We start from the raw sequence: 12,597 nt of genomic DNA, 5'->3' as shown, positions 1-12,597 counted from the left end.
TCATTCCATGCTCATGTCCCTTTAATCCTAAAGTATATACGGTATAGGTACTGTATCTAATATAATATTGTGTATAATACACAATAGTACAGAAATAAATGTAAACGGTCACACAATCATACGCAAAAACATGCAGACTTAAACGACAATAGAATTACAAACTTTTAAGTGGGCGGTTGAGGGTGGTAAAAAAAAAACATTTTACCATCTCATGTCTGTCAGAGTAAATCGACCCCTAAAACACCTCCAAATATGCAAATATCCTCAGTCTCAGCCTTAAATTTGTTTTAATGGCTCAGGAGTTCCCATCCCTCACTCCCCTTTCACTCTCCTTCACACTTGTTTTGCCCATTTGTCTCTCTCCTCCATTCCTCTGCTCTCTCCTTCTTGTGTGTGACTTTTTTCTCTGTCTACAGTCCCTGCCTCCACCACCCAGTACCACCACCACCGTCTCTCTGAAGTTGTGGCTTTGCTGGAGGCTGACACAGCCACACAATTGAACATGGATGAGCAATTGCTTTTACTGTACAGTACATGCTAACCGAGTGTGCACACTAAATGGAATGACCGATGCTTGAATGAGTGTATTGCTTATTTCTTTTCACCTGTTCATTCTAAGACTATGGGCCTGATTTAGTTTCACATATTGTGATCGCTAAATTGCGGGTTCGCACTATTAGATTGCACCAACTGTTGATGTGTGTGTTGCGTGTGATTTACTAAGATTGTGATTTTTTATTTATTTTTTTAACTGAGGTCCCAAAGACAGTTAGCTGCTGCTAAATTGTGTGCTCACTAACAGATCGTGTGCGCTGTTGGCAACATTTGTAAAAGTGGAGGAGACCACCGTATTTAACATTTTTTGTGCTTTAAACCCCTGGAGACTAGTTGGGGACCTGATGGCGACTCGGGTCGCCGCTGGTTGCGGAGACCTCTCTATGACGTGTCCTGGAGTCTCCTGGAGACTAGCCGGGTCGCCAGGGAGTCGTGGTGAAATCAAACATTTAATTGGAGACCTTTTGGCAACTCCTCTATATGCTCACGATAGAGAAAAACCTTAAGGTAGCTTAATGTCACAAAACTGCAATCAATCAACACCAAAATGTATGTGGACAGCTTTTCTTATAGCCACTTCAACCTCTGAAAATATCAGAACGATCGCTCCAATATTTTGGATTTTATGGATGAAAACTTGAAACTTGAAACAGCACACCCACAAAACTGCTCTGTGAGAGGCCAACACAATGTCACAATGCGCTGAAATGACCCAGATGCAAGTACATGCACAGTTGAAAGTAGCCTTGTCATAAGCAATGTGGGGCAAGCTACATGGAAAATGTAGTGAGCTAAGCTACAAGCTATTCTATATTGAATGAAGCTTTACTACTCTGAAGCTACACATCAGAGCAATGCAGCAAGCTAAACTACAATTTAAAAAACAAATCAGCTAAAGTCCATCAAAGTAAAGAAAAAATTACATTGTAAATATGTTGTAATTGTACTGAAAAGGTACAAAAGAAGACTGAGTTCTAAAGTTTTTGGATAATTATGCTTCTTACTATCCTTACAATAGCAATGTCTAATGCAGTGACAGCACTGTTTTCTTAACATAACGGAACAATGTGTACTAAACGTCTTACAAGCGTTTCGAGATACGAGCAGTCCTTCAACCAATTTTTTTGCTTTGACATGCAACGCCAGACTTGAGCTACAAGTGCCTTATAGTGTGAACTCAAGTCAACCCACTTTAAAATAAGCAGCGGTTTGGGCAACACCGAACAATTCATAAAAGACACTTTAAGCTGTTTATGCCACATAAACAGTGCCAATAATTTTGATTGGTATTTCAAAAAAGGTTTACACGAGAGACACAAAATCACAAATCGCAATTAGACTCAGGTTAAATAACATTGCATACTAAATTCATCTACTTTCATATACTCCTCCCTCATGCACAAAATGAGCTTCCTGGCAATTCAGTGCGTTTGGCAGATGCAATCCTGGTTGTAGTTCAGATTCTACATCTGTTTGCGTGCTCAATTAAGTGTGCACCCATTTTTGCATGTGTAAACCTTCAGTAAATCATGCCCTATGTTGCCTACAGTAGGTGATATAAGAGTAAATGCATGGGAATCCTCACACTTTACAACAAATTCTTTCTTTGTACTGCTCGTCCTCAGCTCCACAAGTGTGAAATGTAATTATCATTATTGAGCGTAGAATAATTTCCATCTAATCTGATGAGACACGTCAAATAGCAGAAAATACTTGCATTGACTGTGATGAGTATGTTCTGAAAAAAATAAAATAAAATAGAAGGAACATTGAAGAGAATCGCAGTGTACCGTACTTGTACTGGACAAGGAGCTGCATTTGGTAACTTAAATGCCTTGGCCTTTGCTTCACGCCTCTATAAATATTTAAAGGAATTCACCTAATTCTAATTCTTATAAGTAACTAACAACTAACAACAATAGTAATTGTCACAAAGGTCCACAAAGGTGACACAAAAATATAGGAGCAATTGTTAGTTTGAAAACATTAATAAAGCAGCAGGCCCAGACCTTGAGTCCCCATCCTGCCTCAAAGCCTGCGCGGACCACCTCGCTGCAGTCTTCACACAGATCTTCACTAGATCTCTGGAACTGTGCGAAGTACCATCCTGTTTCAAACGCTCCACCATCATCTCAATCCCCAAGAAACCTGCAATCTCGGGTCTGAATGACTAGAGGCCTGTCGCCCTGACATCTGTGGTCATGATGTCCTTTGAACGCCTTGTGCTGGACCACCTCAAGAGCGTCACAGGTCCCCTGCTGTACCCCCTGCAGTTTGCCTACCGAGCAAACAGGTCTGCGGATGATGCAGTCAACATGGGACTGCACTTCATCCTAGAACACCTCAACGGCACGCGGACCTACGCGAGGATCCTGTTTGTGAACTTCAGCTCTGCGTTCAACACCATCATCCCCAAACTCCTCTCATCCAAGCTTCTCCAGCTCAGCGTCTCGCCTGCCATCTGGCAGTGGATTTACAGCTTCCTGACGGGCAGGACACAGCAGGTGTGGCTGGGGGACACCACCTCATCTACACGCACCACGCCCCGAGGTTGTGTCCTCTCTCCGATGCTCTTCTCTCGCTATATGAACGACTGCACCTCAACTCACCCAGCTGTCAAACTCCTGAAGTTGGCAGACGACACCACAGTCATCAGCCTCATCAAAGACGGTGACGAGTCTGCGTATCGACAGCAAGTGGAGCGGCTGGACCTGTGGTGCTGCCGACACAACCTGGACTCCAGGAGGCATCCTTTGCCACAGCTGCCCCTCACGCTGTCCAACTGCATGTGTCAACCGTCGAGACCCTCAAGTTCCTGGGAATTTCAGTCTCTCAGGACCTGAAGTGGGAGATCAACATCAACCCCATCCTCAGAAAGGCCCAGCAGAAGATGTACTTCCCGCGGCTTTTGAGGAAGCACGGCCTGCCACAGGAGCTGTTGAGGCAGTTCTACACAGCGGTCATCGAATCAGTCCTGTGTTCTTCCGTCACAGCCTCGTTTGGTGTTGCTACAAAAAAGGACAAACTCCGACTGCAACGGACAATCAAAACTGCTGCAAAGATTGTCGGTACCCCCCTACCCACCCTTGAGGACTTGCACGCTGCCAGAACAAAGAGAAAAGCGTGCAAAATCCTCTCAGACCCTCCAGATCCTGGTCACCACCTCTTCCAGCTCCTTCTCTCAGGTAGGCGCTACCGAAAAATACAAACTAAAACAAGCAGACATTCCAACATCTTCTTCCCTCTTGCCATTAACTTCTTAAACAGTTAACTTACAATTCCATTGCAACATGCTGCAATTTTTTTGTCTTGAGTTTGTTGTCACATTTCTGTCGGGCCAATTATACATTACTCGTGCACTCACTGTTGTAGTCTCTCCCCGCTGCACTATTTGCATATCTGTTGTTGACCAATCCTGGCCACTCATGTGCCTGAGTAGCATCATACATTTCTTAAAGTCTCAGCGCCTTTTGCACAATGGTCATTGCACAGTACTATTGTTCTTTTTAGTCATTTCAAACTGCTCTAATTGCTAGAGGACTCTGCATCTTTTTGCACAAGTGTAAAAAAAAGTAAATAAATAAATTGTACCGGCATTACCACATTACTGTCCACCTTTTATTGCTCAGTGACTGTTTTCTTTTTTTATATCTTAATGTCTCAAAAGTATTCTGTCAATTGACTGTCTATTGTCGTACTAGAGCGGCTCCAACTACCGGAGACAAATTCCTTGTGTGTTTTTGACATACTTGGCAAATAAAGATGATTCTGATTCTTATTCTGATTTGACCAAAGAATTGGGTCCTTACTGTACTGCTGGCAGGATATATTAGGAGCACCACTTTCTCTTTGAGTTGTAGTCTCACTTCAACCATATCCTTTAAGTCAATCTCATGGGGTAAGTGACAGCACAGAACCCCCTCCGTGCACTGCCGTTGTATTACCTGTGCCAGTCATCTCACTGTCACGCTGATCAATGATTCATGTGCAGGAGGACTCCGGCCTGTTAGCTTTCCGCGCTGCAGCTCTCAGCTCCCCGGCTCCACTGCGCTGCTCTTTACGCAATAATGACTGGACTTTCTCTGAGTATTTCTCCAACCGTTAGGCACCTTTTGGTAAGAATACTGAGAAGATGGACACTCACGGAAAGATGGATAGGCAGCCAGAGAGAAAAATAGTACAAGCAATGGTTCATGCAGCGCACACGCTGCTCACATAACTGACTGCATGCTGTGTGTAGAGTGTGTGTATATGAGGGTGGCATTTTCTTAAATGCACGCACATAACATGTCATAAATTGCCATAAAGGATGACATTTTTCTAATTCTTTATTTTTCCAGCATGGATGTTGTAACATATAGTCTACTGTATATGTGGCCTTTCCCAACACTCAAATGTTAGTAACCAGTTTTAACAATACTTACTGTATACTTGAACGACTGCTCCTTGACATTTCCTATACCACAGCTGAAAGAAACAAACAAAAAAAAACACCTTTTTGCAACATTTTTTTTAAGTCAAGGCCATCGCTTTCAGCTATTTTATCTTTGCTTCTGAGTTATTATATTTATTTATCTATGTATGTATTTATTCTGTTGAGTTGGGTAAAGCAGATGGCCGTAAATACTACAGCAGCCATGAGCCCCAGCTAATATTTCTACAGGGAACAAGAATAATCAGTGATGAGATTCAGATTTGTAGCCAAGCCAAAACATTGTACTGGGTAACAGAACACCACGACATACTGTACTTTGATGTAACCCAGAATCTAAAGGACCATTAATTTGAATAATTTTAAATAATGAACCCATGAATCCTTTTAATCTTTACAATCACATTTCATACCAAAACAAATAAGAATCTTACCGATTACTTACTTGTTTTTTTCTAATCTGCATTCTACACGCTGTCATTTTAGTAAAACGGGTGAAGAATATTGGTGGGTGTATATCTCATTAGGAGTCCACAACTGATTTAGCAAGTGAATCTGGCCCTGTGTGCAATTTATAATTGATTTATCTCAATGTATGGTGATGTCAAACACATGATGTCTGTTGCTTTACAACTTGCTTGAACTTGCTTATTTTCCTGACACTAAAGATATAATACAATAAATCCCATACTAGCAACAGATCTCCATGACAACTGTGCAAATTATTTTCATTGTAAAATGAGAAACAATACTGAATTAGAATTGGTGTTGGTTTCGTCAAAACATTGTCGAGCACAGAAGCAAATTTAAGCCAGAAAGCTACTTAGATTTTACTTGTGTGTTGTACTTGAGGTGAAGGCCTTCTTTGTACCAGCTGTCTATCCGTTGTTGTAAATGTTAAAAGGTTGTGGAAGGATTTTACCGTTTCTCCCAAAATTAAACAGAGATTTACTATTTCTCATGGCCTCATTAGCTTCAAGATTAATTAATACAAAAATAATGGCACATATATTAGTTAAGAATATTTGCATGAAACATCATGAAATGTGTGCTGGGATCGTTAAACTTATGTCCTGTCACAAATAAAATGTATGACTCACTATGATCGGGGTATTTGTCACTGGTATTTTTACATTTAAAAAAAATTTAATTGCAGAATTGACCCAAAAAATATATTAATTGAATCTTTGCAGCATGGAAAGAGTCAGTCATATTACTGTGAGGGAATCTCACATTAGTGCTTAGAATTGCTTAGAAGTGCATAGTCTGCACACACACTCCACACAACAATCCTCTCCTCATCATTTCCCCTCATCACAGCTCTGTAGCTCTAGATTGTAAGTGTTGTAAGATAAAGGTCAACAACACTAAAACAAAGAGTGAGCAAGACGAAAAAAGAGAGGCTGATGAGCAGGAAGGGCAAGTATTCCAAAAGGGGCTTTTGAGGCACGTTGTGGTGAAGCGGAGAGGGGAGGAGAGTTTCTAAGGACTGTTGCCACAGAGTCGTCAGTGAAGTGGCATGGGACTAACAAAGATGTGGGTAAGAAAAACCATTCAGATTAACAAAAATACAGAGAAAATGAAATATAGGTGGAAATGCTGACTAGTCATGGCCGTGTCATCCCTCTCGGAACATTCATTTATGAAACTAAAAGGCAGTTCCTCTCTACTGCAAAATAATAAACAAAGACACTTGGAGTTGCAAACTATGTTTCATATCTGAACAGCAGTATAGTTTTACATAACATTTGTATTAGTACAATTTTGTAAAAAAGAAAAGACGAAAAAACAAAGCACCATAGTTTGTGATAATACATCATGTAGAAGGCAATAGGGACAGAATGACTATAGACTCTAAAGCTGATTCACATCATGCACACAAAAGTCTTCGTCGAGTTTGAATGTGCCCCGTGCTTCCATATGTTCTCGTGTCGGCATCAGAGAACATCTGGAAGTGGGGCGTTAGGTCAATGTTGCACACACGCACACACAGCATTAAGAATTATAAACAGGTCATTTTGGATAAATTAAACACATGACTCAGCTTTAAAAGAGTTAAATGGACTGCACTTATATAGCACTTTATCTACACAATCACAGTGTCCAAGCGCTTTATAAAGCCTCACATTCATACACCAATGGGCGACCCAGTTAACTTTAGAAAAGATTTTAATGTTCTTCTACTGGTTTCTAAATCCCTAAGTGGTTTAGGTCCTGAATACATGAAAGAAATGCTAATGGAATATAAACCCAGTAGGGCTCTGAGATCAACAGATACAGGTCAAATAGTGGAGCACACAGTCCAAAGCAAACATGGTGAAGCAGCATTTAGCTATTATACTGCACACAAATGGAATAAGTTGCCAAAAGAAGTGACGTCAGCCCCAAGTGTGAAGGCTTTTAAGTCCAGGTTAAAAACTCTTCTTTTTTTCTCATGCTTTTTAGAGCATTTCCACTTTTAAATGATATTTCTTGCACTGTACGCTGTTTTAATTGTACTCTTATATTTTTTCTCTTTGTTTTAAATGTTAATAAGATGTTTTTTTCTTTGTTTTTAAATGCTTTTAATCATGTAAAGCACATTGAGTTACCTTGTGTATGAAATGCGCTATATAGATAAATTTCCTTTGGTTTGCTTTGCTATCTGTTCCTTGGCCTAATAACAGTTGTAAAACACTGCTCTAGAATTTCAACGGAGGCAAAGCAGTAGAGTATTATTTTGAATCATTGTAGACTCAGTAGTAACTTCAAGCAGCTTGACAGAGTAACTATAATATGACTACTTTTCGGATTATAGTAACGCATTACATCTCTAATTACTTAAACTTTCATTTTAGAGAAATGTGTTGGAAAGCGTTACTGGCACGACTGCCCGTTTGTTAACAACAAAGTCCCCCAAGACTAACTCTTTTTAACATAACACAAATTTAATTTGGCAGAAAAAAAAATAAATGTCTCGTAGCCATATTGATGTAAGAAATATGTGCATGTCCATGTCTGGTCTCGTCACAGGCTGACAGTTCAATTAGTGTGAACTAAATGCCGCATGATGTCTCCCTCATGGCCCTGGTAATCTTCAGTGTTTTTCTTTGAAGGACTCATATTATGCAAAAATCTAGAGCTAAACCAACGTTGGCTCAAGCTGGTAAGACATTGAGATGTAGGCTGTGCATCATATCCTGATCCTGAGAGGGTACAACATTGCACCAAATAGACTCCCAAGTTTATTTCACCTGTTAATTAGGTATTCCTAAGAATTGACAAATTGGTTGGTGCAGGAGTCCAGCCATGCATGCATGAAACAGCAGATATGTTCATGTTTTGGCATGGGCTTGTACAATTGTGTCGGTCATCATGTCTCTTTGGTTTTTCCGAGCAGCCATTTTATGTGAGGGTTAGCAAGCTTGTGTCTAGTGCTTTCTGTGGGTGCCGCCAATAAACAGAATATAAGATAGGCAGTGAAGATGTTTGAAGTCCTCAGAAGTTCTTTACCTTGATCTGCAATGTTCGCAGACAGCCTCTGACTGCCACCATTGCATAGTTCCTTTGTGGTTCGACTGCTTTTGTTTGATGTTCCGAAGGTGTCACAGAAGAAAATCTGGCAGTGATTTATTTCATTTACTTTCATTTTTACTTCTTTGCTTCAGTGAAGCAAAGCTACCTTTAAAGATACTTTTCAAGTAAAAATGAAAGCAATGTAGAACTGCAGCTTTTCATACGTGGAATATTAAGATTCGTTAGAGCAGGGTTTGTATTTTATGAAAGGTTTTATTGACAGTATTGCAAGACAGTTAATTTCCTTAATAGTCAGGTGTTGGTTGTTTCTATTTAACAGCGTGTTGGATTGTTTTCCCAGTCAACAGTTAGATGAGCAGCAGGGGAAAATCCAGTACCCTCCCATACCCTTTGTTGTTTAAAAGGCCCATATGGATTGTGAATCAGCTACGGCTTTCAGAGCATCATTAGTCATGCACAAAAGACTGTGTTAGCAGTTTAACATCAGCCTTGGGCTCAAGCTCTGAAGATCTCCCATAATTGCCCACCTCAGCCACAATCTACTGTATGTGAAAGAGGGCTATGTGTGTGCGCATGTGTTTGTGTATACATTTCCCTGTGTTCTTTGTGCATCTGCTAATTGTGTGCTGCCTTGATGGACCCTAATAAGCGCCTAAAACGCATGATTTGCCAGATATGGGGATTAAAGGAGAGTCAGACATGCCCATATACACATTCTGAATTCTAATCTTTTCACATCATTTTTCTTCCTTTGGCACTCATTTTGTGTGCGTATGTCCATGTCCATGTGTGTGTGTTTGTGTGCAGCGGTCCACCTGTTAGGTCTGACCTGGCATCTGCGGCACGGCGAGAGCCAGCTGTATGAGAATGGTGGAAGCTCAGCAGACCATCAACAGGAGGATCGCAAAAGTAGACCTACCAGCTCTATCCACCTGCTGGACACACTTAACCCTGAGAACACACATGCCAGCGACAGAGGTGAGTATAAAACCCATAGTAGCGACAGATATATCATGCAATCAGCATCTGACAGTCCTTGAGGATATGTAGCCCCGGAGCGAATGTAAAGCAAAATGGGTCAGCATCCAAAATATTGAACAAACTGTTATTTAGGCGGCACGACTGGTTAGAGCGTCAGCCTCACAGTTCTGAGGAGCGGGGTTCAATCCCCAGCCCCGCCTGTGTGGAGTTTGCATGTTCTGCGTGGGTTTTCTCCGGGCACTCCCGTTTCCTTCCACATCCCAAAAACATGCATGAATTGGAGACTCTAAATTGCCCGTAGGTGAGAATTTGAGTGCGAATGGTTGTTTGTTTGTATGTGCCCTGCGATTGGCTGGCAACCAGTTCAGGGTGTACCCCGCCTCCTGCCCGATGATAGCTGGGATAGGCTCCAGCACGCCCGCGACCCTAGTGAGGAGAAGCGGCTCAGAAAATGGATGGATGGAAACTGTTATTTAGTTGATTTTAGCTTTAGTACTGCTATGCAAAGCAAAATTGTAGCCTCATGCTACAAGCACACTAACACATATGGAATACTACAGAAAAAAGGATGGTAAAGGTCAGCAGTGGCTACAATGACATGAATGTTCACAGTAGCTAAAATCTGCTATGGCACAAATATGTTCTGTAGCAGTGATAATTATTACACGCTTTTAGATGCTGTGAACAATGAACTAAATGAAATAAAAGAGTGGAAGGAAATACACAAATTGTACTTAAGTAAAACCAAAACAATGATGTTGAAGGTATCTTAATTGAAAATGTAAATGAGACCACATTTTTAGGAGTTATACTTGATAGCAAATTGTCTTGGAAGGCTTGTCTAAGACATAAAAACAAAAATCTCCAAAAGCCTCTCAATTATAAATAAAGTGAAACAATTTCTTTATGAAAATACACTCCGCATTTTATACTGCACCCTGGTACTCCCATATTTCATGCATTGTGTTGAAGTGTGGGGTAACACCTACCAGTCTACAATTAATTCATTAATCATATTGCAGAAACGGGCTGTGCGCTCATTCACAAGGCTGGATTTCTCGAACACACTCTTAATCTGTTTATTCAGTCATAATTGCTAAAATGTAATGAGTTTGTAAAATACAACGCCCCAATAATCCTTATTTAAAGCATTCAGCAAATTACTACCGACTAACCTACAGCTACTTTTCACAATAAGAGAAAGAGCCTATATAAATTGGAAGGATATGGAGACTTCAGATTACCAAAGGTTCGAGCTACTCATAAATGTTTTTGTGTGTCTGTATGTGGAGCGGCGGCACGGTAGCGAGAGGCGGGGTACACCCCAAACTGGTCGCCAGCCAATCACAGGGAACATATAAACAAACAACTATTCACACTCACATTCACACCTACGGGCAATTTAGAGTTTCAATTAACCTACCCAGCATGTTTTTGGGATGTGGGAGGAAACTGGAGTACCCGGAGAAAACCCACGCGGGCACGGGGAGAACATGCAAACTCCACACAGGCGGGGCTGGTTGTTTGTTTATGTGTGCCCTGCGATTGGCTGGCGACCAGTTCAGGGTGGACCCTGCCTCATGCCCGAAGATAGCTGGGATAGGCTCCAGCACTCCCGCGACCCCTGTGAGGATAAGCGGTTCAGAAAATGGATGGATGGATTCGTGAACTATGTTCTATAGTAATGTGTGGAAAAGTAGTTCATAAAACAATACATTTATGATCCAGCAGTATAAATCCTTAGTTTGTTGTTAGCTCTATTATTGTGTTTCTATAAATGAGAAATGGGGGTGGGATTTAATGTTTTTCTTCTTCCCACTCCCTTTCAGGCATAAATGAAAACAGTTTTTTTTTCTTTCTTTCTTTTTTGCATTTTGGTATTTTTTTGTTTGTACATATGAAAGAAGTTATACATTTTTGGTTGTTTTAACAAATGTAGTTTTCTTGCTTATGTCTTTAAAAAAAAGAAAATTTTTATTTGAACCTTGGCTTGATACACCGTAAACCATGTGTGACGCATGTTCCAATAAGAGACCTCACTCAAGAAATCAGTTTTGAACTGATTAATCATTGAAAAGAAAGGTATGATAATTAGTTAATCATGTTCCCTCTTTGCCGCTACGTGACTGGAATTGACTCTCGACACTCACTTCTCAACTAGCCAGAGGAATTACTAACACCAATTTAACCCCATGATACGGTACATGAATTGTGAGTGTTGCAGGTCATGATGTCAGGCAGGACATAACAACCTTTATGGTTGGCTGATGGATATTGCATAGTTGTCAGTGCTCATGTTCAGCACTTAGAGAGAAAAGGTTTAAGCTAAACTGCAACGCACTGCAATTCAGGCAACCTGGGACATCCCTAAAGCAACTGTTCTTGATGAATCCTCACATTCGGAGGATTAACGCTCAGATCGGGAGTTAAATCCTAGACGATAGAGCACTCGGGGGTCATTGAATTTACTTCTTAAGGTTGCATCACAATCTATTATTTCAACATCTATAGCTTTAGGTGCCTGATGAAAACTAGGACATAAAAATGGACAGAGCCAAAATGGGGGTTGAGATTAATTTAGTAATTCCCTACACAGGATGGCCAGAAAGATTAGAGATTGGGCTATAATCCAGTGCGTGAGATTATCACGCTCATCCTGCTGTACCCATCACCTTTCACACCCAGAAACCACACAATCCCCCAGATTACACCACAAGGGCTGGTGTGTGGAGGCTGCAGGGAACCAAAAGGATAAATACATGACACTAGAGCGAGAGGAGGAAGAGAAAGGAGGTGGTCAGAAGACGTGAATGATAGATGGGTACCAATTTGCTTGAAGGATGGCGAACGTGTATTTTAAAAAGAAAGTGATGAATCGGAATAATTACTCACATTGAAATAGGCTGTTTAGAGCGTCAGCCTCACAGTTCTGAGGACCCAGATTCAATCCCCGGCCCCGCCTGTGTGGAGTTTGCATGTTCTCCCCGTGCCTGCGTGGGTTTTCTCCGGGCACTCCGGTTTCCTCCCACATCCCAAAAACATGCATTAATTGGAGACTCTAAAATTGCCCGTAGGTGTGACTGTGAGTGCGAATGGTTGTTTGTTTGTATGTG

General features: G+C 41.1%; 1 protein-coding gene across 2 annotated transcripts in view; it reads left to right on the top strand.

Moving 5' to 3' along the window:
• The window catches only part of tenm1 (teneurin transmembrane protein 1), a 220,131-nt gene that overhangs the window by 86,889 nt on the left and 120,645 nt on the right, over positions 1-12,597 (top strand). For both annotated transcript variants that reach the window (XM_061786698.1, XM_061786697.1), the window contains exon 6: positions 9,311-9,481. In XM_061786698.1, the coding sequence (XP_061642682.1) occupies positions 9,311-9,481 (171 nt within the window). The remainder of the gene's footprint in view (positions 1-9,310; positions 9,482-12,597) is intronic.

Source organism: Phyllopteryx taeniolatus, chromosome 10, assembly GCF_024500385.1.
Source record: "Phyllopteryx taeniolatus isolate TA_2022b chromosome 10, UOR_Ptae_1.2, whole genome shotgun sequence".
Classification (NCBI taxonomy): domain Eukaryota; kingdom Metazoa; phylum Chordata; class Actinopteri; order Syngnathiformes; family Syngnathidae; genus Phyllopteryx; species Phyllopteryx taeniolatus.
Note: the sequence above shows the minus strand (reverse complement) of the source record. Positions and strands in the feature narration are given on the sequence as shown.